Source organism: Nerophis ophidion, linkage group LG10 (genome assembly GCF_033978795.1).
Source record: "Nerophis ophidion isolate RoL-2023_Sa linkage group LG10, RoL_Noph_v1.0, whole genome shotgun sequence".
Classification (NCBI taxonomy): domain Eukaryota; kingdom Metazoa; phylum Chordata; class Actinopteri; order Syngnathiformes; family Syngnathidae; genus Nerophis; species Nerophis ophidion.
In genome coordinates, this window is record NC_084620.1 from 21,561,036 (window position 1) to 21,588,588 (window position 27,553).

The 27,553-nt window shown below is 39.6% G+C and overlaps 1 protein-coding gene across 2 annotated transcripts; it reads right to left on the minus strand.

Annotated features, from left to right (window-relative positions):
* On the minus strand, positions 1 to 27,208 carry LOC133560378 (nucleotidyltransferase MB21D2-like). Of its 2 annotated transcripts, none has more exons than XM_061912838.1 (6): positions 27,059 to 27,208; positions 23,912 to 24,166; positions 8,066 to 8,404; positions 7,775 to 7,968; positions 7,447 to 7,659; positions 1 to 1,886 (listed from the first exon to the last, which is right to left on the minus strand). In XM_061912838.1, the coding sequence occupies exons 2-6, from the start codon at positions 24,111 to 24,113 to the stop codon at positions 1,293 to 1,295; spliced, it is 1,542 nt and encodes a 513-aa protein (XP_061768822.1). In that variant the 5' UTR covers positions 24,114 to 24,166; positions 27,059 to 27,208; the 3' UTR covers positions 1 to 1,292. The 2 variants fall into 2 exon arrangements, with proteins under 2 accessions (XP_061768822.1, XP_061768821.1); XM_061912837.1 differs by having other exon boundaries at positions 26,931 to 27,202.
* Between the last annotated feature and the right edge of the window lie 345 nt (positions 27,209 to 27,553).

A 27,553-nucleotide genomic window follows, 5' to 3' on the forward strand; every position in this document is an offset into this window, starting at 1 on the left:
TTTCTACTAAAAGTGTGGTTTTATTTGCACTTAAAAGTTGTTAGTGATTGAGAAAGCAGTCTAAAAAGATCCAGTAGAATATAGCAACAACAGTATAATGATGCAGATGTTGTTGTGCTTTCCCTGCACGGCACAATTACATCGGCACAGCTGATTGTTTGTGAAGCCTTCTCCACCATGCAGAGAACGACAACGTACCTCAATCATGAGCTATTTGGAACATAAATGCTGTGATATTTTAAACACTAAGCTAAATGCACTGCAGTCAACATTTTGCACCAACACACTTTGGTTGTTCCTCATCTTCAACACGCACCCACGCACACAGACAGCAGTTAGAACATTTCAGCAGAAAGCACATCACATCTTTAGACCCGGCCTTTTAGAAACAGCAGCTTAATTAAAAGAAAACAAGTCAGTCGATTTGCACGTCGGTGTGTACACTTGTTGGTGTGCTTGTTTAAAAAAATACAATTGTAGTGTCCATGGCTCTGCCACTCTTAGATAGTCAACCTTAATTAACAATCGCACTCTTTTTTTCAAATGCTTGTTTTGTAGCTTGGAAAAACATGGAAGCCTTTGTACATGACATTCTAGACATCCATTAAAACATATTTCATTGAACAATCGTTTCACAATCAAAAAGGAAAATAAGTAGAAAGAAATGTATGTTTTCAGTCAAATAATACATTTAGCGATAACCAACTGTAATGTTCACTGGATATCAACTTGTTCAATCGGCATGAAAGTGTAAACTGCGAATTAGCAAACTTATTTGTGTTATTTCTCTTTGGTACATCGTGTATTCAATGAAGCCACACAGAAAAATGCTTGTAAGACCTTTTGACGGGACTGGCTTCAATTTAACAAGCTAAGGATTATTGTTACCTGAGAAAAATGAACTGAAGAGTAAAACAAATGGGAATTAATGAGAAGAGACGAGGCAGTTCTCTTCAGCACATTACATTCAGTTACATCAGCCACGGCTTCTGATCCAAACATCATGTCTTTAGAAGTGTTAGTCATATGTGATCAGCTTTCTTCACGTTCACGTCTTTGCTCTACGACAGCCTGGTCTGTCTCAATAAGGCCAGATGTTTGGAGTCAGCCATAACCATAACAAATGTTCAGTGACTTGTTGTGAGGCGTCATTCAGTTCCATTGCAGGGAGTGTTTTGGTCTGAAGGGAGGTTGTCATTTGGCCACAGGAGGGCGACTATTAGCAGCTGCTGTTTTAAACGCCCAACCCATGCAGTGCGCCCTCACACACACGCAAATATTTCACTGCAGCTTCAGTAAAATTTGTCATCTATGCGGAAATGCGGCCGGGTGACATCGTCCGGATTAAGGAAAACCGAGATCGATTTCCCGGGATTCTCTGTGACCAGCTGCTGCAGACGTTGAGCCAGCTTGTCCTCTGAAGGCGAGATGATGCCATTGGTGGGGTGATGCCTGGGGGAGCCGTTATTGCTTGTGCCCAGCTCCTTCTTCAGCTGACCCGCCTGCTGAGCTTGGTCCAGAGCTGCCCGCAAGTGCTCGCTGGGATCGGAGCGCACATGAGCCAGTTTACGGGCCACGAGGAGAGCCTGGCTGTCGGTTAGGTGCTCCAGCATGTTACACTGGGGCAGGAAGTAGTTTGGGCAGTTTTTACCTAGAATGCAATGCGCCAGGTCATCCAGGAGACCTAGAAGTAGACGACCGGGGGTGTCAGAGTCTGGGCAGGACAGGTAGGCGGCAGGAAGTCGGTCACAGGCCCAAAAGAGAAGCGTGCGCAGGTGGTAGAGACTGAGACCTGCACGAGGACGGGCCAGGATACGAGACAACACCGCCTTGGCAGCTTGAAAAGCCTGCGCCATGGGGAAGGGGATGCACTTCTTTAGCTGAACCTGGTTTCCACAAAAAACATCGGCCTTAAACGACACATTCCAAAACAAGTGAAAGCACCAAATTCTGGGCCCCCATACTCAAGACTCTTGAAGGGACCCAAATCCTGCCTACACCCAACGTTACCACCCTACACACACACACACACACACACACACACACACACACACACACACACACACACACACACACACACACACACACACACACCTTGTATGTTTACATTTACTAAAATATACCTATTGCATGGATATGATTGAAACCATATTTTGTAATAACCATGTAAAACATTTTAATTAGGTTTTTGACTTTAAAAGATGAGATTATAAAAAACATATCTAGATAAACCCCCCTAAATGTTTTTTGTTTTTTTTAAATATCTTTAGAGAAAAAAAGTGACAACAAATTCAATATAAAGGGGGCATTATTTATTTAAATAATCATAAAATCCCCTGACGATCAGGGAAACCTGCAAAACAGGCTTGTAGGGATGATATAACGTTTTGTTTTTTCCCCTGACCTAACGTATATTTAAATAATATTTAAAGTTAAAAGTTCCAATGACTGTAGTGAAATGTGTCCTCTGCATTTGACCCATCCCCATGTTCACCCCCTGGGAGGTGAGAGGAGCAGTGAGCAGCAGCGTGGGGCGCACTGAGGAATCATGTGGTGTTTTAACCCCCAATTCCAACCCTTTATGCTGAGTGCCAAGCAGGGAAGTAATAGGTCCCATTTTTTGTAGTCTTTGGTATGACTTGGCCGGGGTTTGAACTCACAACCTCCCAGTCTCAGATACAATTTTCAATCTGTCAAGTTTTCCTTTAATTCAGAGTGTTAAATTCATATTGGCTAATTCAGCAGTAATTATCACCTGTGGGTAATATGAATCATAATATATTAATAATAATAATATTATACTATTACTATTACGGCATCTCCTGAGGGGTTTAGCCTCCTGCCTTTAGAACCTTGTGGCACCTATGTTTCTAAATGTAATCAAGGGTCCTTGATTTGATTGATTGATATATTTTTAGCTCAAATATGCAAAAAAAAACAAGAGCTAGCATGATCCAATACAGTGCTATAGGGTTAACAGCCATTATAACAAAATAAAAACAAGGAAAATAAAAAAATAAAAATAAAACAAATGAGAATTGGACTCTCTTTTTTTTTTTCTTACATATTTGAAAATGAGTGAGAAGAAGTGTACACTTATTTAATCCCACCCCTTTTCTTTAAATCATAAATTACCCTAATATTGAACTACCTGTTCACTCTATGTACAAACTTAATGAACTTGTATATACATAAATGATAAATATATACATACATATGCACACTACACACATACATAGCCACACCATTACCACAAGTGCTCATGGAAATGGTATCATGCCAAAACAGCAGTACCAGTGCCTCAATGGGCAGCCCCAAACTCTTTTGTAACACAAAAAACCCAATGGTGCTAGCGGGGTGTATAATATAGCCAAGAGTCATGGATGCATTGGAATTCTGGGTAATTCTTATGTTGCGTTTATAATGTGTTACAGAGCCAATGTTCTCCAGAAATGTGTTTGGTGTGGGTTCACACTAGTGTGGCGCATATTAGTAAGAGTGTTAAAGTTGTTTCATATCACAACCATTAGTGTGATCTGTATGGCTGTGGAACAAGACTCCTGGTTTACAAATAGTAAAAGCAAAAAAAAAAATTCCTCCGCCATTCTGGAAATGACGACAGGCTCGTGATGTCACGACTTTGACCCGGTGGTAAAAGTAAACATGCACTAATAAATTTGGGGAGCGAGTTTGACCCGGCAGTAATTCAAGGCAGGCGCATATTACATGCCCAGCGGCTATTCAAGGAAATACGGTACTCATTTCTTCCATAATGACTTCCTGTAATTGATTTAAGTCATCCCCTGAACAAAAAATATTAGTGTCATCAGCAAATAACACTAATTTCAATAATGTAGACACTTTACAGATATCATTGATATAATTTTGGCCCCAACACTGACCCCTGGGGGACACACCACAAGCAATGTCCAAACATGACGAACAGCAATCCCCCAAATTCACAAACTGTTGTCTCTTATTTAAGTAACTTTTAAGCCAGTCTAGTACAACTCCCCTGATTCCATACCTTTCCTTTTTATTGATTAATATATCATGGTTAATTGTGTCAAATGCTTTTTTTAGATCAATAAATATTCCAATTGCCTATTGTCTCTTGTGTATGGCATTTGTGATTTCCTCTATTGTTTCAATTATTGCCATTGATGTAAATATGTTTGATCTAAACCCATATTGACAGTCAGGGAGTAAATTATGTTTTTCTATAAATGCATCTAACCTGTTATTGAATAGTTTTTTTTAATATTTTAGAGAATTGTGGAAGTAAGGAGATGGGTCTATAGTTTGTAAAGTGGTGTTTGCTCCCAGTTTTAAACAGAGGTATAACTTTAGCTATTTTCATTTCATTTGGAAATGTGCCTGTTTGAAATGACAGATTACAGATATATGTTAAGGGTTTTGATATCCCTGTAATGACATTTTTCACCAATGCCATACTAATGTCATTGGAGTCTGTGGACATTTTGTTCTTACATTTGTTCACGCTATCCAACACTTCTTCTTCACCCACTGCATTTAAAAACATAGAATTGAGATTTCTCTCAACAATCCCTCCATATTTTTACCAGTTGTCCGTGGATCTAGGATTTTTGCTGCAAGTTTGGGTCCAATATTTACAAAGAATTTATTGAAGGCATTAGCCACATCTTCAATATTATAATTTTCTTTACCCAATATTATAATTTTCTTTACCATCATTCATGAAATACGTTGGATAGTTATTTGAAGAGGTATTGTTTCTTATGATACTGTTTAATAAATTCCATATTCCTTTGATATTATTTTTATTGTCGTGTAGTAATTTCTTATAGTAATCTCTCTTATTTGACCTCATAATATGAGTTAATTTGTTTTTATATTTTTAATATTTATTTTCTGCTTCTTTTGTTTTCAATCTTATAAATTCCCTGTAAAGGGTGTTTTTCTTTTTGCAAGCATTTTGCAATCCCTTTGTGATCCAAACACAATTAGTATACTTTCTTTTGCTGATGCATTCTTTTATTGGGCAATTTTTATCCTAAAATGACCTAACTATTCTCAAGAATATATTGTAAGCACTATTAACATCACCATTTTCATAAATTACATTCCAATTCTGCTCCAGTAAATCATGTTTAAATGAACTAATGGATTCCTCTGATCTCGTTGTTCTGTATTGGGTTGGCTTTTCTAATTTTTTTTGTCCTGTAGTTACAATCAAATATCAGAAAAACTGGGAGGTGGTCAGTGATATCTTTGATCAACAGCCCACTTACAGTCTTACTCTCAATATCATTGGTGAATATGTTGTCGATTAGAGTGGCAGAGTGGGATGAAATTCGACTAGGTCAGGTGATTTTGGGATATAGACTTATACTTTACATTGTGTCAATGAAATTAACTATATCATTATTTTTACTGGGATTTAATAGGTCAATATTAAAGTCTCCACAAATGAAGACAGCTTTATCAACATTACTCTTCTTTGAAAACAGGCATTCCATCCAATCTGTAAAATGTGCAATGCTTGTACCTGGCGATCTGTATATACAACTAATAATGACATTTCTACTTTTTTCCATACAAATTTCAACCGTTACACATTCAAGTAGGTTATCAACCACAGTTGTCATATCATCCAGACGTTTGAATCTCAAGGTGTTAACAACATAGATTGCCACCCCTTCACCCCCCCATTGTTTTGTCTATTTACATTAATAAGGTCATAACCATCCAGTTCAAAATCTGACACTTTTTCACTGTTAATCCAAGTTTTGAATACTGCAATTATGTTAAATGGTTGTGAAAAGGTGTGTAAATAGTCCTTGAAATTCCTGTTTAGGTTTCTACTATTGAAATGGATAATTGATAATTTGCCCTTAGTAATAATATTCTGGTTGTACTGTTCATTGGTATAGTAGCAGCAGTTCTCATTGATATTGAGGAGGAAATTATTGTCCGGGTCTATATTCTGTTCCATGTCTTGTAGGTGGTGCTCAGTGTATTGAGATGCTTTCAACTGTACATTGTCATATTCACTTACCAACTGAATGATGTGGCTCGTGTCATGGGTTGCATCTTGCGTATTGTCAATGTGTGTCATGATTGTGTTTAGTCGCTTTTACCTTACAGTCCAGTTCAAACGTCATATTTGTTCAGATCTTCGATGTTTCTAATCACCAGCACTTTGGCGTTCTCCAGAGTACCGTTGAGTTTGATGAATACTTTACAGTTCGCAGTCCAAGTTTGTAGAATATTCTTCTCTGTCCTCATTTGGCGCACTTTTTGAGCTATATCAGCATTTCGTTTGGTCAAATGATCGTTCATGTATACGTTTGTTCCTTTTAGTTTCCTTCCCTTTTTTAGCAACGCGATCTTGTGCTTCCTGTTTACAAATCTCAGGACAACACTCGGCTTGTCGTTTGTCCCTCTCCTGGGCAAAAGGTGACATGCTTTGATGCTGTTACAGTCCAGTTGTATGTCCGTGAACTGCATGAAGACCGCTACCTGTCGCTCCATTGAAATAACATCCAACTCCGCCGGCTCTCCTCCATTCGCTGGGGTTACAGCGCGTGCGTAAGACTGGGGTTTGATGCTAAGTCCGGTAATGATCACGTCATTGATCCGTGTATACTGCTCAATATCAGCAACTCTATTCTCCAGAATTGCTATTTTCTTGTCTTTCTCCAGATTGTCAACTCTTATCTGATCCAGTTGCACAACAAGGGCCATGATTGTTTTCTGCTGCTCATTGATTGTAGCAACTTCCTTGATCAGGGTGTCGATTGACTTTTTAAGTTCACTATAATTAGCCTTGGGCGCCATCTTGTCTTTGTAACAGCGCACCGGCTAGTTACTCCAGGCATTCACTTGTTAGATTAATTGCAAAAATTCCTCCTTACATTATTAAACTTAAATGTTTTGGAGTAAAATTCAGAACCGCCAGTTCAGCTACCGGAAGAGGTTATGGAGAATGGCATGCAAAAGAGAAACTTGTACATAACGTTCTCCTATGCTGCCGCAATTAAATGTATTTTTTTTTTACTTTTTTCTATCACTTCATCCTTATTCCAAAACGCTGGTGCTGTGTGTAAATGCTTAAAGGCTTTATTTACATAATGACGTCTATGTTGAGTGAAGTATTCAAAGCTCAGTTTGCGCTAACCGGGTAGAACAAATCATTTTGCATTTTTGATAGGGGGTGCAATCTTAGACATTCTTAATTTGAGTCTACCAACCTTATTATTGAACTTTAACTGCTAGATGTATTGTATGTTAACATTTATGACAGTGTTTTTTTTTTATACAACGTACATATTTAAATGACAGAAAATAATCCTCAGGGCTCCAAGCACAGAGGGGCCCTGGTGTAACGACCGCACTTACTCCTCCACTTTAATGCCCCTGCTCCAAAGACTGGATGGAACGAGAAGAATAAAGGAAAAGTACCTCGCTGCGGGAAAAGGCCAGCCTCCACTCCCTGTCAGGTCGGCCCCCCAGCGGTGAACAGCAGGGCAGCAAGTAGAAGCCTGATATGGCTTCCTCCTCTGTGATTTTACCATCCCAGAAGTGGTTGGCCGTCAGCCAGCCTTGAGCCACAGCAGGCCAACCCCGAAACGAGACTACGGGAAGAAGGTCGTACAGTACCCTGCTGGAGCCTGCCTGCAAGAGGCATCGAGGTGGAAGGAGAAGGGGATGAACTGCCTGAAGTGCTTCACATACCAATGCTCAGCGCTCTGACTTTCTTGCACAGAAGCCATAATGAGTCTGACTGTACCTGGAGGATAATGGTCGTAAGCGGCCCGTTCCTTTCCAGTCGCTCAGGAGTCGGAATGCCTCTCTGGGGGCTTCGCCGCAGCTCATCCACCGCCTCACTTACCACCCCCCAGAACCAGTCTGTCACCAGGGTGGGGGAAAAGTAGCAGCCATCCAGGGACTGGGGGGAGACAAGGGATGGAATGGAGCCTTTTTCTGAATGGGAAAAGATAAAGCTGGGTGAATACAAAATCACCAAAATACGGGCATTTTTAATTCTGTCTAAAATTAAGGATGACTTCTAGTAGCATACCGAGTTCACTCTCTTCCTCCTCGTCTTCTTCATCAGGAAGTCCACTTTCTTCCTGGCAGCAGACACTCCAGCGGGACAGGATGTTGGAGTCGCACAGGCGCAAGCTGAGCCATGAGTGGCACGGTGGCGAGTGCCTCATGTCCAGGGTGACAGGCTGATTGCGGTCGTGGAGCTTTAGGGCTGGCACCAGCAGCGTGAAGTCCAGGTCAAAGTCGGCACCTTTGGCATAGTCGCCAAGGTCCTCTGGGTTCAGGTCCAATACACCCTCTCGGGCCCCACTGGACAGTAGTAAGTACTCATTAGCCACTGGGAGGCGCTGATCCACCTTCTGGACTAAACCTGCAGGAGTTAGGGATGGAAACAATTAATTTATTATAGGGAAGCTGCACTCAATTTTTTTTTTTTTTTTTTTTTTTTGCATATCGTTCACTTTGGATAACTTTTTTATGCATTCTAAATATTAAATAAACGTAAATAAAAGTCTGCTTACAGGTACTCTTTTTCGCCCATAAAACTCAATATAAAAAATCCTAAAACCTCCAACAATAATCCATTTACATTTCAGTATTTGAATATTATCCAAGTAATAGTGATATTGTTATTATAGCCGATGTTTACATTATCGAGTGGTCAGCTGCGTCCTTGCTTCCCTGCTCCTTGGAAGTTTATCTTTAATCATAAATCATGCATCTCACCTGGATAGAAGAAGGCTGAGGATGTATTTTGGCAAGTTAGTACGCTTTGACATCCGATTTAGACACAGGATTGACGATAACGACACGTTTATTCTCAAGCGTTATGAGTCATTTTTCGTCTAAATGGGAATATATTAACATCCTATCAGTCAGTATCCAAATGGCAGCGTACATTTTACAGTAAGTGATGTTTTATTAGGTTTGCTGGCTCTTATGAAGTCTGCAGTAAGTAGTAATCAGTGAGGAAGAAAAAAAGCGAAAGTCGTGATGCATTTTTTAAATGAATGCTGCGTGTATGCTTAAAATGATCAAAATACGTCTATTATTATGAATGTGCCCGTTACAACATTACATATATACTTAAATCATGTAAATAATATCTCAATGGAGGTGTTTGGATGTTTTAAGGGCTTTATAGGCAGAACTGAGCAGCTTCCATAGACTCCATTGCGAGCATATTTTTGATAAAATATATCCAATATTTAGAAAGAATAAATAAATACATCCAATGTCATGTATTTCAGAATAATTGTAAACTATAGGCAAAATTCCAAAAACAAGTGCAGTTCCCCTTTAAGATATAAACAATATTAGATATCTTTTTGAGGAACAAAATACGAAAAGTTTTGTGCTTAAGTCTGCTTTTATTTGTCAACATTTTGTAATGATAAAAGCAGGAGCTGCTGAAACCTCTTTATGGCTCTTAGCACACTTGTCATGAGCCCACACTATTTAACCCGCAGGACAGGAGTCAATTATGTCAGTGATGTTTATGCAGGTTGATAGAGGCAATCAGAAGCAGACAAGTCAAGTCATCACCTGTTTGAGGTAGGCAGGGGGAATATGAGACACAGATATAATCTTAAAGTTAGTGTTTCCCTTAGGGAAGGAGTGATACTTGATTAACACTTTATTAGGGACCAGAAGAAGTGAGGCTCGGGTGTGAGATGATGAACGGTTTTGTGCTCAAAAATATTTATTCACACACTGAAATCATTTAACTGATTGTTTTTTGTCATAAATAAATAAAAAATATGTATTATACTTTCCTTTGCAGAAGAAACAATAAATAATGTTTTGGCATTTTAAGAACCATATTATTGTTATTTTAGTGTTTAAATATGTTTTTCTTCAGTTTTAATCTGTAAAGGCTTCAGAGTGTTAATAATAAACAAGCAAAACGGTGTGCTCCCATTCCGGTTTATGTGACGTGTCACATGGCTTCTCTTTCTTGTGTAGCTATATACCCAAGTGTGGAACTTTCATTCTGTTTTAAGCGAGAACAGCCTTTAAGTTCAATGTGCAAAATTTTTAACATCTGTTCAGACAGCAATGTGTTTATACAAGTTTGGATTGGGGTACCGGTATATTTTTTTTAATGGGCAAAGTTTAGTATATGTATTGTATTTATATTAGCATTGATGATAGCTAGCAAGTGGTCAGCGGGTTAGCTGCTAGCAACCGAACAGCCTGGCAATTTACTGAGTTGCCCAATCCAAAAATCAGCCACTTTTGTTCCCTATGGTTTTTTTTTTTCCTAAACATAGGTATTTTATAATTTTTTTAAACTGGTTCACGAAATTATCTACTAATAATCTTTAAGGCCTACTGAAAGGAGATTTTCTTATTCAAACGGGGATAGCAGGTCCATTCTATGTGTCATACTTGATCATTTCGCGATATTGCCATATTTTTGCTGAAAGGATTTAGTAGAGAACATTGACGATAAAGTTCGCAACTTTTGGTCGCTAATAAAAAAAACAATGCGCGCGTGACGTCACCGGTGTCAGGGCTCCTCACATTCTCACATTGTTAATAATGTGAGCCACCAGCAGTAAGAGCAATTCGAACAGAGAAAGCGACGATTTCCCCATTAATTTGAGCGAGGATGAAAGATTCATGGATGAGGAAAGTTACAGTGTAGCACACACACACAAAAAAAAAAAAAAAGGCGACACCTCCAGGCGGTGGCAGTGGGAGAGTTTCAGATGTTATTAGACACATTTACTAGGATAATTCTGGAAAATCCCTTATCTGCCTATTGTGTTAATAGTATTTTAGTGATATTATGAAGTCATACCGGAAAGTTGGATGGCTGCGGTGAACGCCAGTGTTTCTGAGAGAAGCCGAGGAGCCAAGATCACAGCTGTCTTTTTGAGCTGCAGGATGAGGTCGCGTAATCCACTCAAGTCTCCGGTAAGAACCGACTTAATATCACAATTTTCCCATCCAAAAACTTTCTGGTTGACGTAGAGAAACATGTTCGCTTGACCGCTCTGTGTTAAAGCTTCACAACAAACAAAGAAACACCGGCTGCAATCCACCGCTTTCCACCGACAGCATTCTTACTTTACGTCTCCATTATTGATTGAACAAATTGCAAAAGATTCAGCAACACAGATGTCCAAAATACTGTGTGATTACGCGATGAAAAGAGACGACTTTTAGCCGTAAGTGGTGCTGGGCTAATATGTCCCCTCCAACCAATAATGTCACAAACACGTGTCATCATTTTGCGACGTTTTCAACAGGAAACTCCGCGGGAAATTTAAAATTGTAATTTAGTAAACTAAAAAGGCCGTATTGGCATGTGTTGCAGTGTTAAGATTTCATCATTGATATATAAACTATCAGACTGCGTGGTCGGTAGTAGTGGGTTTCAGTAGGCCTTTAAATAGTGGACAACTACGCTTTAAAAATGTCAGCAACTTTGATCCCACTACATCGTTCATTATTTACATTTTTAAAATGCCCTTTTTTTTCTTAACGCTGACCCGGCCGGGAGAGATACTAGTGGTCACATCGCCGAAACTAAATAGGCTTGCATTTCACTGTGTTAACTAAAGGGCTCTATTATTCAAAAACTATGTTAACTTATCCAAACAATTCAAACGCATTTGTGTTATTTTGTTATATTTTTAGCAAAGTCATTGAATGTTGGAGCACAGCAGGAAGTTTTTTGCGCATGCGTGTTGCAAATGCAGGGCATGCAGAAATGCATTGGGCAGCTCAGTAAATCGGGCAGTGACAGCACTAGCTACAAGCAAGCAATCAGCGAGCTAGCTGATGGCAGCCGGTCAACACGCTAGCTGCTTATCTGGGAAATAAGCAGTATTGCCGTGCAGTCAGTTTATCGAAGGTCACGGTTTTATGACAATTGTATTTGAAGCGGTAATACTAACCATCTGGAATTTTACCGCTAGCACCAAGTAGTCCGTTGATTGGCAAAGAGAGAATGGTCACTGAGGTGTAGCTGCAAGATCATTATAAGCAATACAGGAGGAAGCTCTAACAAACTAGCATAGGAAGTGAGCGGGGAACTTAGATCAAAGGAGAGAACTGTCGGGGAACTATCGAAGGGGGATTTAAGCCAAAAGGCAACACTTTTAGAGTCCTGCGTCTGCTTTAATCTGCCGCTGACAAATTGGCTCAAATAGGCAGGGAAAAAAAAAAAAAAAAAAACTTGTCTCCAAAAGGAAGAGCTCCAGTTAAGAGTGCATGAAAGAAGAAAAAACGTCAATTAGCAATGAAACCCCAATGCTCACATTGGTTGCAGAAAGCTGAAGGTCATTCCGAGAAGCCAGACCAGCTCCCTAATGACTAATTCACAGCTTGTCATAGTCCTAGAATAGAACCCAGTTGGAGGACGGCCTCGGCTGGTTTTCACGGCCACATATTTGAACATAATCCTGTAAGGAATGGCACTGGACGTGGAGGTTTCCCTTTGGGAACTATTTTCAAGGTTGACCCAATTTCATGTCAGGGAAATAGCATTTTAATAACTGCTTGGCTTTTCCACAGCTACTTACTGTACACACCTGTGGTTTTGTAACTTCCATTAATGCATTTAATAACTGGTAGATTTAGTGTGTTCCCTGATGCCATTTACACAGCATAATGAAAAAGAAAAGGTTACTCAATAATTATAGGGTTAAAACAATTCTGCAGAGGATGCAAAGACAGCAGAAACAAATCAATAAGTGGCCTTGCATGAATCCCCCAAGACAACACAGACAAACCACTGACTGGAAGTGTCGACTCCTGGACCCAATCTCACAAGTGGGTGTTAGAAATGAGGCGAGAAGCATGGTAACAATGTAGCCTCAGTCATCACAGCTAAAGTGAAGTGAAAACATCCTGACACTCTGGAGGACAGCTCCTAGAATCCCTCTCAAAAATGTGTTTTACCCTGCAGTTGTCGGCAAGTCCAATACGAGTTTTATGTCTAAAGTATAACCTGCCTGGTCCAGCCACTGCTTCCGTTCCGCCTGGGGTCAATGAAGCAACATTTATAGATTTTAACTGTACGGTTATATTCTGAGTAATAATCATGGTTGCACAATTATTATGCATTGATTAATTCAACAACAACAACAAAAATCAAATAGACATTCTTTAGAGATGTTGATATTTGTTACTGTAGGAAATAATTAATCAAATAAAATAATGCAGCTAAAAATAATAATTAAAAAAATAGTCTCTCTCTTGCTATTAAATAAAATTAACATTTGCTCTGTAACATCCTTCTATTATGCTTTACACTTGCTTTATAAACTTACAAGGCCTCCATAGTTTATTCAACACAGACAGGCAAAAGCGATCTCTAAACGTTGAATGGTCACTGAATCTTTAGACAGAAGTACCTGTTGCTGTTTACACTGAACTGACTCAACGCTAAGCTACTGTTTGTGACATGTTTATATAACTCCCTAGCAACTCAATTTAAGTAAATATTGCATACTAGCATGGCTCTCAACAGTTGCGTGTATGTGCGTTCCACGCTGGTGCAACTTTGTCTTCGTTACTTGCAGGTTGTGCAAAAAATGAAAGCATAATGCCCGTTTATAGTGAGTGACAAAGACTGAAACACGTGGTTTAGTGTAGCATTTGCAATTACCATATTTTCCGGACTAAAGCGTGCACAAGTAAATAAGCCGCACCAACAAAAATATTAAGAAAACAATATTGTTCCACATATTAGCCGCATTGGACTATAAACAGCATATATATATATATTTATATACGTTGTGAAAGGAGTAATTTACACAGAAAGGTTTTGTAAATGTTTAGTTACATACCATAATTGTTTCCAAACTCTGTCTGCAACACGGCAGTAAAACGGCTGATCAAACAAAATAGACGTCATTGTCAGACCTTTGAGCTGCGGAAGATAGCTGTCCAATTAGCTAAACAGACTCAATAACTCCATGGTGGCGTTTTGGTGAATTTTCTGAGGAATTTATGAAACTGAAAAAATTAAAATAAAAACTCCATTGTAAGTTAACAATAATAACAGATACTTGTAAACGTGTTAGCATATTAACTAATTCTAATGACGCTCGCTTGATTACATTACAATAGCACGTACAAATATTCATGAAAACACTCCTACAGACATCACACATTTTGTGAGTATCAGTTGTTTTGAAACCTAAATCTATAAGAGTAAAAACGTTATGTAGACTAGAATACAAAACAGCACTAGTACTTCCGCTTGAACTTAAAGTTCAAAGCACGAGACAGAAGAAAATACCGTAGATGTTCACCCCGCAGGACTTGTGCCAAAGGTTGGCAACATAGCACAAACAGTAACATAGTTTCAGTGTCTTTGCTGGTGGTTTTTGACAACTATTTGCAATGTGGCTAGCAGGGAGGAAAAATCTATAAATTTAAAGGCCTACTGAAATGAGATTTTCTTATTTAAAACGGGGATATCAGGTCCAAGCTATGTGTCATATTTGATCATTTCGCGATATTGCCGTATTTTGGCCGAAAAGATTTAGTACAGAACATCGATGATAAAGTTTGCAACTTTTGGTCGCTAATAAAAAAGCCGTGCCTGTACCGGAAGTAGCAGACGATGTGCGCGTGACATCACAGGTTGTGGAGCTCCTCACATCCTCACATTGTTTACAATCATAGCCACCAGGAGCGAGAGAAATTCGGACCGATAAAGCGACGATTTCCCCATTAATTTGAGTGAGGATGAAAGATTTCTGGATGAGGATAGTGAGAGTGAAGGACTAGAAGAAAAAACAAAAGGCGAGGGCAGTGGGAGTGATTCAGATGTTATTAGACACATTTACTAGGATAATTCTGGAAAATCCCTAATCTCCTTATTGTGTTACTAATGTTTTAGTGAGATTATATGGTACCTGAAAGTCGGAGGGGTGTGGCCACTGTAGACCGCCAGTGTCTCCGGTGGGAGAAGGTAAGAGAGTCCGCAGCTGCAGGAGGACGCAAACTCCGCTCATGTCTACGGTAAGAGCCGATTTATTACCACAACTTTCTCGCCGAAACCTGCTGGTTGACATGTGGTCGCTTGACCGCTCTGTTCCATAGTAAAGCTTCACCTTCGGCAATGTACACAAGGAAACACCGGCTGTGTTTGTGTTGCTAAAGGCAGCTGCAATACACCGCTTCCCACCTACATCTTTGTTCTTTGACTTCTCCATTATTAATTGAACAAATTGCAAAAGATTCAGCAAGACAGATGTCCAGAATACTGTGTAATTATGCGATGAAAAGAGACGACTTTTAGCCATGCGCGGTGCTGGAAGAACATGTCCGCTACAACCGGTGATGTCACTCGCATGCGTCATCATTCCCTGACGTTTTCAACAGAATACTTCGCGGCAAATTTAAAATTGCAATTTAGTAAACTAAACCCGCCGTATTGGCATGTGTTGCAATGTTAAGATTTCCATCCATCCATCCATTTTCTACCGTTTATTCCCTTTTGGGGTCGCGGGGGGCGCTGGCGCCTACCTCAACTACAATCCGGCGGTAGGCGGGGTACACCCTGGAGTTCATCAATGATATATAAACTATCAGACTGTGTGGTCGGTAGTAGTGGGTTTCAGTAGGCCTTTAATAAGCCACAGCATGCAAATTGTAGGAAAGAAGTAGTGGTTTATAGTCTCGAATTTACGTCACATTTTTAATCGCAGTTAATTGTTGCATCCCTACCCAGAACCCAAAACTGGGTCCTCCGAATGGGAGTCGAGAGCGCTAGGCACTGAGCTAAAAGCGCTTTAGGAAATGAGGTTTAACAACATATACATGACACAGTCGCACCTGCAGGCCCCCGTTACACAAGACTAAAAATGCTGTCAACATTCGGAATGTGGGTGTTATTTGCTGAATTTCCCCCAGGGATCAATAAAGTACTTTCTATTCTATTCTATTCTATTTCCACACTGTAGCATCTTTTTACTCGCAGCCCTTGTATGGACTCCCAAAAGAAAGAACAAGTTAGTGTGTGTGGCGGAAGAATGCACAAACGAAATAATACGTAGTTGCGCGCCGCTTTACAGAGGAAAGACAATGTCCCTATTGTTTGTTTTAACTGAACTTTTTTCCTTCATCTCTCAAGTGAGTTGGACTTTTCTGATGTCAGTGCATCAAAGCTGCTCTAAAGTAGAAGCCTGTTACTCCCTCTCTTGCAACTCTCCTTTCAGTGTGAAAAACGACAGAGATTAAAGTAAGCCTAAAAATAAACAATTAGATGACGATTCCCCCCCACACACACTTCTTATAGAAACCAATCAATACAATTGACATAATTAATTCAAAATAAGTTTTGCTTTTATTTGATCAAAAACTGGTAATTTGAAATTACACAGAGATTGCCACAATTTACAAGATAAATGGCATGAACCTACACTGCATCTATCCATCCCTCCATTTTCTACCGCTTATTCCCTTTGGGGTCGCACGGTGGGGTGCGCTAGTGCCTATCTCAGCTACAATCGTGCAGAAGGCGGTGTACACACTGGACAAGTCGCCGCCTCATTGCAGGGCCAACACAGATAGACAGACAACATTCACACTCACACACTAGGGCCAATTTAGTGATGCAAATCAACCTATCCCCAGGTGCATGTCTTTGGAGGTGGGAGGAAGCCGGAGTACCCGGAGGGAACCCAGTCACGGGAAGGACATGCAAACTCCACACAGAAAGATCCCGAGGCCGGGATTGAATCCAGCACTACTTAGGACTTTCGTATTGTGAGGCAGACGCACTAACCCCTCTACCACCGTGCTGCCCTACACTGCATCTAATCTTAGCAAAATTATAATTTTCATAACGTTTCCAAATACAAATTGCACTTTGTATAAAGTAATTGTCAAAAACTAATATAAGAGCCTCCTCTTGTAGGCAAAACTTGGTTTTGTTGGTGTCTGAAACAAAATACTTCAATAAACAAAAATGTAACATTGCACTTTAATGTACAAACCCTGTTTCCGTATGAGTTGGGAAATGGTGTTAGATGTAAATATAAACGGAATACAATGATTTGCAAATCATTTTCAACCCATATTCAGTTGAATATGCTACAAAGACAACATATTTAATGTTCAAACTGATAAACATTTTTTTTGTGGCAAATAATCATTAACTTTAGAATTTGATGCCAGCAACACGTGACAAAGAAGTTGGGAAAGCTGGCAATAAATACAGATAAAGTTGAGAAATGCTCATCAAACACTTATTTGGAACATCCCACAGGTGTGCAGGCTAATTGGGAACAGTTGGGTGCCATGATTAGGTATAGAACCAGCTTACATGAAATGTTAAGTAATTCACAAACAAGGATGGGGTGAGGTTCACCACTTTGTAAACAAATTGTCAAACAGTTTTAGAACAACATTTCTCAACGGGCTATTGCAAGGAATTTAGGGATTTTACCATCTACGGTCCGTAAAATCATCAAACATTTCAGAGAATCTGGAGAAATCACTGCACGTAAGCGATGCTATTACGGACTTTTGATCCCTCAGGCGGTACTGCATCAAAAACCGACATCAGTGTGAAAAGGATATCACCACATGGGATCAGAAACACTTCATAAAACCACTGTCAGTAACTACAGTTGGTTGCTACATCTGTAAGTGCAAGTTAAAACTCTACTATGCAAAGCCAATCCCATTTATCAACAATACCCTGAAACGTCGCCGGCTCGGCTGGGCCCGAGCTCACCTAAGATGGACTGATGCAAAGTGGAAAAGTGTTCTGTGGTCTGACGAGTCCACATTTCAAATTATATTTGTAAACAGAGGACGTGGTGTCCTCCGGAACAAAGAGGGAAATAACCATTCGGATTGTTATAGGCGCAAAGTTCAAAAGCCAGCATCTGTGATGGTATGGGGGTGCATTAGTGCCAGAGGCATGGGTAACTTACACATCTGTGAAGGCACCATTAATGCTGAATGGTCCATACAGGTTTTGGAGCGACATATGTTGTCATCCAAGCATCATTATCATGGACGCCCCTGCTTATTTCAGCAAGACAAGTGTTACAACAGCGTGGCTTCGTAAAAAAAAAAAGAGTGCGGGTACTTTCCTGGCCCGCCTGCAGTCCAGACCTGTCTCAAATGGAAAATGTGTGGCGCATTATGAAGCGTAAAATACGACAGCGGAGAACCCGGACTGTTAAATGACTGAAGCTCTACATAAAACAAGAATGGGAAATAATTCCACTTTCAAAGCTTCAACAATTAGTTTCCTCAGTTACCAAACGTTTATTGAGTGTTGTTAAAAGAAAAGGTGATGTAACACAGTGGTGAACATGTCCTTTCCCAACTTTTTTCTGCACGTGTTGCAGCCATTACATTTTTAAGATAATTATAATTTGCACTAAAAAATTAAGTTTATGGGTTTGAACATCAAATATCTTGTCTTTGTAGTGCTTTCAATTGAATATTGGTTGAAAAGGATTTGCAAATCTTTGTATTCCGTTTATATTTACATCCAACACAATTTCCCAACTCTTATGGAAACGGGGTTTGTACATGCAATTAAATAAACTCCCAATATTGTGATCAATAACATGCAAACTTAAATCTTCTGTCTAAAATAAAAGACTTCTGTTAACAGAAATGTAGTATTGTACAATGTACGTAGCAATTTCTAACATTGAGAGCGCTATATAGTTTTAGTTAAGTGGATAAACACAGGCTTTTCCACTGTACGGGCACAAAAATTTTTGTGACGCACAGAAACCGCTTTTTTATCGTTCTTAATTGTGCTCTAATCTTATTATACATGACACCTTGAGGAAATTATTCCAACTCAGTTAGCTTCTCCTTGCGGGAGTTTTCTTGTTTGTCGTTACAGTCTTGTTTGCCTTGAAAAGAGTTGCATTTTAACTAAAAGCTTATTTTTTATATGCTGTACTAAGATTGTTGTGCTAACAAACTTTGCAGGGTGCAGTCACTTGTTCCACGTAGGGCTGGGCGATATTGCCTTTTTTTTTTTTTTAATACCGCGATATTTTTAGGCCATTTCGCGATATAAAATTTATTTTTTATGTATTTTGCCTTAGCCTTGAATGAACACTGGATACATATAATCACAGCAGTATGGTGATTCTATGTGTCTACATTAAAACATTCTTGTTCATACTGCACTAATGTATGCTACTTTTAAACTTTCGTGCAGAGAAGGAAATCACAACTAAGTCAATTCACCAAAACTGTATTTATTAAAGTTATTAGCAGGTGACTTTTGAAATGATGCTACATATTAGCAGTAATGCTACTTTTGGTAGCAACGCTTATGCCCCACACATGACAAATTAAAGTTGTATATTCGACATATTCCCGCTTGAAGCCGAACCACCGCCAGACGATGGACCTGTTTTTCTTGGGAATTAATTCTTCCTTCATTTGTTACGAGAGTCGCACTTTCTTTCTCTCGCAACAACCCGCTACTATCACAGCAAACGTTAGCAACGCTGCTACCTCTCTGCTGGGCGAGGGCGTATACGTATGTGACGTATGACGTGACAGTATGTGACGTATGTAAGAATGTGCGCCTGCTTGTCTGTGAGAAGGAGACACAGGAAAGAGCGAGGAGAGCCTGTAGTGTAATGCCCGCAGCTAAAAACAACTGCGTGAGAACGTTTACTCGAATATTACAATATAGTCATTTTCTATATCACACAGAGACAAACCCGCGATATATCGCGTATATCGATATATCGTCCAGCCCTAGTTCCACGCTTGTTGTCAAAATTCAAGGTTTTGCTATGCATGTAAATCTTAACTAGGAAAATAAGGGGGAGGATGGAAGCTACAGAATCTCCTGGGGGCAAAACGTATGACAGAGCAAGAGAGGAAAAACTATTTTATTTTTATTATTTAATCCTCTGCAACAACAGAATTTAATTTAATGATAAAATAGATTTATCGCTAACGCTTAGATACAAGTAAGGAGCTGTTCTCTTTATTACGCCTTTATTTACAGGATACAAAATGCTTTATTTGTTTACAGTCAACCCGTTAATTCTAGTAGAAAGGGACCTCAATTTTTTTTTACTTAATTGGTTCTTAAACAGAGTTTGTTAATTGAGAACTTTGTATAGTGAAGCAAATTTCTCTATAAGTAACAATGTAATTATAAATAATGGGTATTAGTATCGACAATATTCCATATTTTAGTGAATGTTTGTACACTTTTGAATACAATATATGGTGCTATACAGCAGTGGTCCCCAACCACCGGGCTGCGGCCCGATTGGTAACGGCCGCAGAAGAATTTTTTATAAAAAAATAAAAATAAATATATATATATTTTTTTTATTAAATCAACATAAATAACACAATATACACTTACAATTAGTGCACCAACCACAAAAACCTCCATTTTTTCATGACAAAAACATCCCATTTTCATGACAAAGAAGAGAAAAAAAAAAAAAGAAAAAAAAAGAACACAAAAAGGTTGGGGACCACTGCTATAAAGTACTGTATAACGGGTCCTTAACCTTTTTGACCTCGGTGCCCAACTGTTTCACGACAGAGGGGCCCAGGTCCCACTCAAATAACACTGAATTAGTAATCTTACCCTTGTTTTAATCACATTCAATGTTTACATCTAACCTAACTAGAGTTTAACAGGATAAACATTGTCAAATGATATGAAAGCATACGTTAATCACAAAAACTATTATCAAGGTTTAGGTTAGGCTTTCCATCCATCCATCCTCTACCCCTTATTCCCTTTGGGGTTCCGGGGGGCAATGGTGCCTATCTCAGCTACAATCGGGCGGAAGGCGGGGTGCACCCTGGACAAGTTGCCACCTCATCGCAGGGCCAACACAGATAGACAGAAAACATTCACACTTACAGTCACACAATAGGGCCAATTTTAGTGTTGCATGTCTTTGGAGGTGGGACGAAGCCGGAGTACCCGGAGGGAACCCACACAGTCACAGGGAGAATATACAAACTCCACACAGAAAGATTGAACCCAGGACTACTCAGGACGTTTGTATTGTGAGGCAGACGCACAAACTCCTCTCCCACCGTGCTGCCCAAAATGCTTTATTTTTCACTGTATTTTTGGGGTTCAGTGAAAAGTGACAGTAACTCAGGTGTTAAGTAGGAACGGAACTCGCACATAGGTCGAGGACTTCCTGTATTCAGCATCAATTATTTTCCAAAAATTGGAGCAAATTGTCATAGGAGTTTAGTAGAGTGTCACTTCTTTCTTAATGTGCATTGTTTCAGTCTTTCTGGAGGTGTTAATGAATTTGCTGAGCGGCCTTCTCTATCCACCATTAACAGCAAGTCAGCTGCTATTTGCATTCACCCCAGCTCCAAGTGCCAGCTTTGAAGATTGAATGCCGCTAAGTGCCAAAAAAAATGGAGTCTCAGTAAACAAGAGTGACCGTCATTTACGGCAAGCAATATGTTGCTTGGCACGGAAAATGTAAATATATTCCAGTCATCTCCTGAAGCCATGCCATGAATCTGCTTTGGCTGCCAGATGACGACTGGAGCTGCTAGCTAGTATGGCACATGTCTCCACAAGGGAGAAAGCGCTGCCACTCTTCATATTTTTGCATCAGTGCGAGAGGGAATACGCCATGCAAAACATTAAATTCAGCTTTACTTCTGCAGCAAACAAGTTGAAGCTCACCACTTGTGTTTTTACTGATGCAGTCGTTAATTATTCCCTGCAGGACTTATATAAGCAGTTTAATTTATTATCACTTTTATGTGTGATCACACAAAGCCATGAGTCCAGGGCAGCTGTGGCATTTGGGATGATTATTACTAATGAGGTCTTCTGACAATCAATTAAATTATCACAGCAAAACAGCTAGTAAATCAAAAAGCAGCACGCATTTTCTCTGTAAAGTGCACGGATCCGTGTTTTACATTTTGGGACCTAGGGATCAATAAAGTACTTTGTATTCTATTATTTTCTACATAAATGAGCAAAAAGTTGAACTGGACTGAAAATACAAACCCTGTTTCCACATGAGTTGGTAAATTGTGTTAGATGTAAATATAAATGGAATACAATGATTTGCAAATCATTTTCAAATCATATTCAATTGAATGCACTACAAAGACAAGATATTTGATGTTCAAACTCAAACTTTTTTTTTTTGCAAATAATATTTAACTTAGAATTTCATGGCTGCAACAAGTGCCAAAGTAGTTGGGAAAGGACATGTTCACCACTGTGTTTCATCACCTTTTCTTTTAAAAACACTCAATAAACCTTTGGGAACTGACGAGAGACATTTTTGAAGCTTTTCAGGTGGAATTCTTTCCCATTCTTGTTTTATGTACAGCTTAAATTGTTCAACAGTCCGGGGTCTCTGTTGTGGTATTTTAGGCAAGCCAGTCTAGTACCCACACTCTTTTACTATGACTCTTTTACACTGTTGTAACAAGTGACTTGCTGAAATAAGCCGGGGCGTCCATGATAACGTTGCTTGAATGGCAGCATATGTTGCTCCAAAAGCTCTATGTACCTTTCAGCATTAATGGTGCCTCCACAGATGTGTAAGTAACCCATGCCTTGGCCACTAGTATACCCCCATATTATCACAGATGCTGGCTTTTCAACTTTGCACCTAGAACAGTCCTGATTGTTATTTTGCTCTTTGGTTCGGAGGACACGATGTTCACCATTTCCAAAACACAATTTGAAATGTGAATTTGTCAGACCACAGAGTACTTTTCCACTTTGCATTAGATCCATCTTAGCTGAGCTCGGGCCCAGCGAAGCCGGCAGCGTTTCTGGGTGATGTTGATAAATGGCTTTGGCTTTGCATTGTAGAGTTTTAACTTGCACTTACAGGTGTAGCGACAAACTGTAGTTACTGACAGTGGTTTTCTCAAATGCTCCTGAGCCCATGTGGTGATATCCTTTACACACTGATGTCGCTTTTTGATGCAGTACCGCTTGAGGGAACGAATGTCCGTTATATCATCGCTTTCGTGCAGTGATTTCTCCAGGTTCTCTGAACCTTTTTATGGTATTACGGACCATGGATGGTGAAATTCCTAAATTCCTTGCAATAGCCCGTTGAGAAATGTTGTTTTTAAACTGCTTGACAATTTGGTCACGCATTAGTTCACAAAGTGGTGACCGTTTCCCAATCCTTGTTTGTGAATGACAGAGCATTTTTTGGGAAGCTGCCTTTATACCCCATCATGACACCCACCTGTTCCCAATTAGCCCGCACACCTGTGGGATGTTCCAAATAAGTGTTTGATGAAAACTCCTCAACTTTATCAGTATTTATTACCACCTTTCCAAACTTCTTCGTCACGTGTTGCTGGCATCAACTTCTAAATTTAATGATTATTTGCAAAAAAAAAAGTGTTTATCAGTTTGAACATCAAATATGTTGTCTTTGTAGCATATTCAACAGAATATGGGTTGAAAATGATTTGCAAATCATTGTATTCCGTTTATATTTACGTCTAACACAATTTCCCAACTCATATGGAAACGGGGTTTGTATTAATTGTGCAGAAAAACAACTTCACAAAATTCCAGGGTTTAAGATCCTTGTCTCGTCAGGAGGACGTTCAAGAAGTGATAAAGTCGCCTCCGCCATGTTCTTATATTTCAATAGAGATTATCTTATTCTTGCAAAAAAAAAAAAACTTCCCTCCCACATCACAACAGGCTATGGAATAGGAAAAGCAGCAGCAAAAACAAGGTTGATAATGCCAAGGAAACCAAGACAAGACATTTGGAAGAAGTCACTATGGATAAAGAGGAAAGAGAATGTTCTTGGAGGTTAATTAAGAAAAACACATCCCAACACATGAGGAGGGAAAAACAGCACTCGGAAACTGAGAGTTGAGAAAATAACAAGAAAGCACTGCGACTCACCTAACATGTTGAAGATAAAATCCTTTGCCGTGTGCACCTCCAAGGCAGTATGGTCTCCGAACTCGCCCTGCTCCAGGAGGACCAGCTCGGACACCTGAGAGGACAGCTGCTCCAGGGTCGCCCCGGACCGGAAATCCACCTCGGACAGCTTTTTGCCAGGCGCCGGTGAGCGCGGCGACACAGCACTCATCAGGGAATCCATCTCAAAAGTCCGGTGGAGTAACAATTGCACATTAGGGTGCTAAAAAGTGGCATCTATAAAAGAACAATACAGGGTTAAAATCGAGCTGATTTGCTTATTTTATATGAAGTGATGATTGCCTTTTTACAGACGCCTCCAGAATCACAATATTATTTACGAGCATATTTTAACATTTCTATTCTTTTTCACCATGTCAGACAACACCTAACTTCAGTTGAACCTTCTAAATGTTAAGTGAGCACCCCAAGCAGTGTTGTGACAATGCATGTATTGTAATATATTTGATCGTATATAATATTGCAGTGGTTCTCAACCTTTTTTAAGTGATATACCCCCTGTGAACATTTTTTTAATTCAAGTACCCCCTAATCAGAGCAAAGCATTTTTGGTTGAAAAAAAAGAGATGAAGTAAAATAAAGCACTATGTCATCAGTTTTTGATTTATTAAATCGTATAACAGTGCAAACTATTGCTCATTTCTAGTGGCCTTTCTTGAACTATTTGGAAAAAAATATATAAAAATTAACTAGTGATTCAATTATTAATAAAGATTTCTACACATAGAAGTAATCATCAACTTAAAGTGCCCTCTTTGGGGATTGTAATAGAGTTCCATCTGGATTCATTAACTTAATTATAAACGTTTCTTCACAAAAAAAATAAATCTTTAACATAAGTATTTATGGAAGATGTCCACAAAAAATCTAGCTGTCAACACTGAATAGCTGTCAACACTGAATATTGCATTGTTGCATTTCTTTTCACAGTTTATGAACTTACATTCATATTTTGTTGAAGTATTATTCAATAAATATATTTATAAAGGATTTTTGAATTGTTCCTATTTTCAGATTATATTTGAAAAATCTCAAGTACCCCTTGGCATACCTTCAAGTACCCCCAGGGGTACGCATACCCCCATTTGAGAACCACTGTTATATTGTATTATGTGTACTGTGGAGCGGTATAGCTTGATTGGTAGAGCGGCCGTGCCAGCAACTAGTGGGTTCCAAGTTTGATCCCCGCTTCCGCCATCCAAGTCACTGTACCCTCCTTTTGATTGAATGAACCAAATTTTCATTAGTAGATTGCACAGTACAGTACATATTCTGTACAATTGACCACTAAATGGTAACACCCGAATAAGTTTTTCAACCTCTCCAGGTCGGGGTCCACGTTACTCAATTCATGAGGGGACGGCGTGGCAAAGTTGGTAGAGTGGCTGTCCCAGCAATCTGAGGGTTGCTGGTTCAATCCCCACCTTCTACCATCCTTTTGTTTTGTGTCCTTGGACAAGACACTTCACCCTTGCTCCTGATGGGTCCTGGTGAGTGCCTTCCATGGCAGCTCCCACCATCTGTGTGTGAATGGGCAAATGTGGAAATACTGTCAAAGCGCTTTGGGCTCCTTAAAAAAGGGGTAGAAAAGCGCTATACAAGTACAACCCATTACCATTTACCATGGTAACGGCCTGCTCACGGGGCCACCCACACTGGTTTAAATGTAACTTATTGGGTTTCACTATGTAAAAGTGCTTCGAGTCTTTGATTGATTGATTGAAACTTTTATTAGTAGATAGCACAGTAGAGTACATATTCTGTACAATTGACCACTAAATGGTAACACTTGAATAAGTTTTTCAAATTGTTTAAGTCGTGGTCCACATTAATATATATATATATATATATATATATATATATATATATATATATATATATACTGTATTTCCTTGAATTGCCGCAAGGCATATAGTATGCGCCTGCCTTGAATTACTGCCGGGTCAAACTCGTGACACTTCCCCTGTCATCATTTTCAAAATGGAGGAGGCTGATTTCAATATCGGTCATTTGAGATCGCATGAAGGGAAGACAATTAAGGCCTATTCAGTTGGATTTAAGGTCCAAGCTTACATCACACTCAAATTTTTACTGCATTGCCTTTGGTAAGTGCCGGAGTGAGAAGAGGTTTTAAAATAATTGACGCATGCTTATTTTTATCGCATGCCTTTGGTAAGCGCAGGAGTGAGAAGAGGTTTTAAATTAATTAGCGCCCCGGCGGCAATTCAAGGAAATACGATATATATATATATATATATGTATATGTATATATATATATATATATATATATATATATATATATATATATACATATACATATATATATATACACATACATTTTCACTTCACACTAGTGTGTTGCAGTCATGAGTTGATTTTAAAGGACTTATTTACACAGAAGTTGGCCTTACAGTCCCAGCTACTTAGGTGAGCATAGTGACACACACAATACTGAATGTGTTGCAAGTTTCTGAGTACGTAACACAACAGGCCTGAGGTCCAAAGTAAACCAAAAACATCCGAGTGGAAGACATTAGACGGCCTCCGCCCCTGTAAACTGGGTCAATTACCAAGATGGCTAATTCTAGACGCCGCTAAGCTAATAGCACAGCTAATTAGCCAGCGTGCTTGTGTTGGCAGTGGATACCCGGCTAATTAGGTGCGTGCTAATAAAGCAGCAATAAGCGTGAAAAGCGTATAATATTAACACATCTGAACATGAATACGTTCCCTGCCTTGCACAGCTTTCTATAGTCGTTTACACAGTCTCCTCGCCCGAGGCGCTTTTTCTCTTTTATTAGCCAATTTAGCCACCTAGCGTGCTAGCTAACGTGACAGGTGGGGGAAACAGTGGCCACACACACACACATATATATGCATATATATATGTGTGTATGTATATATATCCAGTAATGCATTCAACAGCAACATAAGATCAAATCCTTAACAAGGAGGTTAAAGCTGTCAATCAAAAACACACCCGTGACACTGAAACTTCCTCCACTGCTAATGTTGTTTTGATTCCTGCGCTTAAGTCCGCCCTGATCAGCTGTAATCTCCAACAGGTCCCCGGCACCGCCGATCCCCCCTCCTCACGGCAACACTGACCGACTGTCCTCGGAAAGCGCCGTCCGTCCAACCGGGGAGGATCCAGAGATTAGTGGCGGAGGGAGACACGCATGCTGCACGGCGCTACATCGGCGATTGAGGGCTGGGTGAGGACTCAATGGGCGTGCTTGTGTGCACTGAGGGGCTGTGCTGAGCTTTACATTTTCTGCTACTGTTGGCATGCATGTTTGTGCAGCACCAGCAAAAAGTGTCTGAGAGTGCTTCAAAGCTAAATACATGGCACTGCATCTTTAAGGGGCTGTGTTTTTAAATAGTATGACCTGGCGAATAAGTTGTTAAGTTAACTTTGATTTCATTTTTGGGTTGACATTACAATGTCCAGATGTGCTCATCAGGGACTCCAAATTGTACAAACCCACCCGTTTCCATATGAATTAGGAAATTGTGTTAGATGTAAATATAAACGGAATACAATGATTTGCAAATCCTTTTCAGCCCATATTCAATTTAATGCACTACAAAGACAGCTCTTGC

Bases quoted from the DNA above. Each gene is read 5' to 3' on its own strand.
- LOC133560378 (XM_061912838.1), bottom strand. From the start codon at position 24,113: ATGGATTCCCTGATGAGTGCTGTGTCGCCGCGCTCACCGGCGCCTGGC. The intron at 8,405-23,911 runs GTGAGTCGCAGT...TAACTCCTGCAG, and splicing joins TTTTATCTTCAACATGTTAG to GTTTAGTCCAGAAGGTGGAT. The intron at 7,969-8,065 runs GTATGCTACTAG...TTTCCCATTCAG, and splicing joins GGAGGAAGAGAGTGAACTCG to AAAAAGGCTCCATTCCATCC.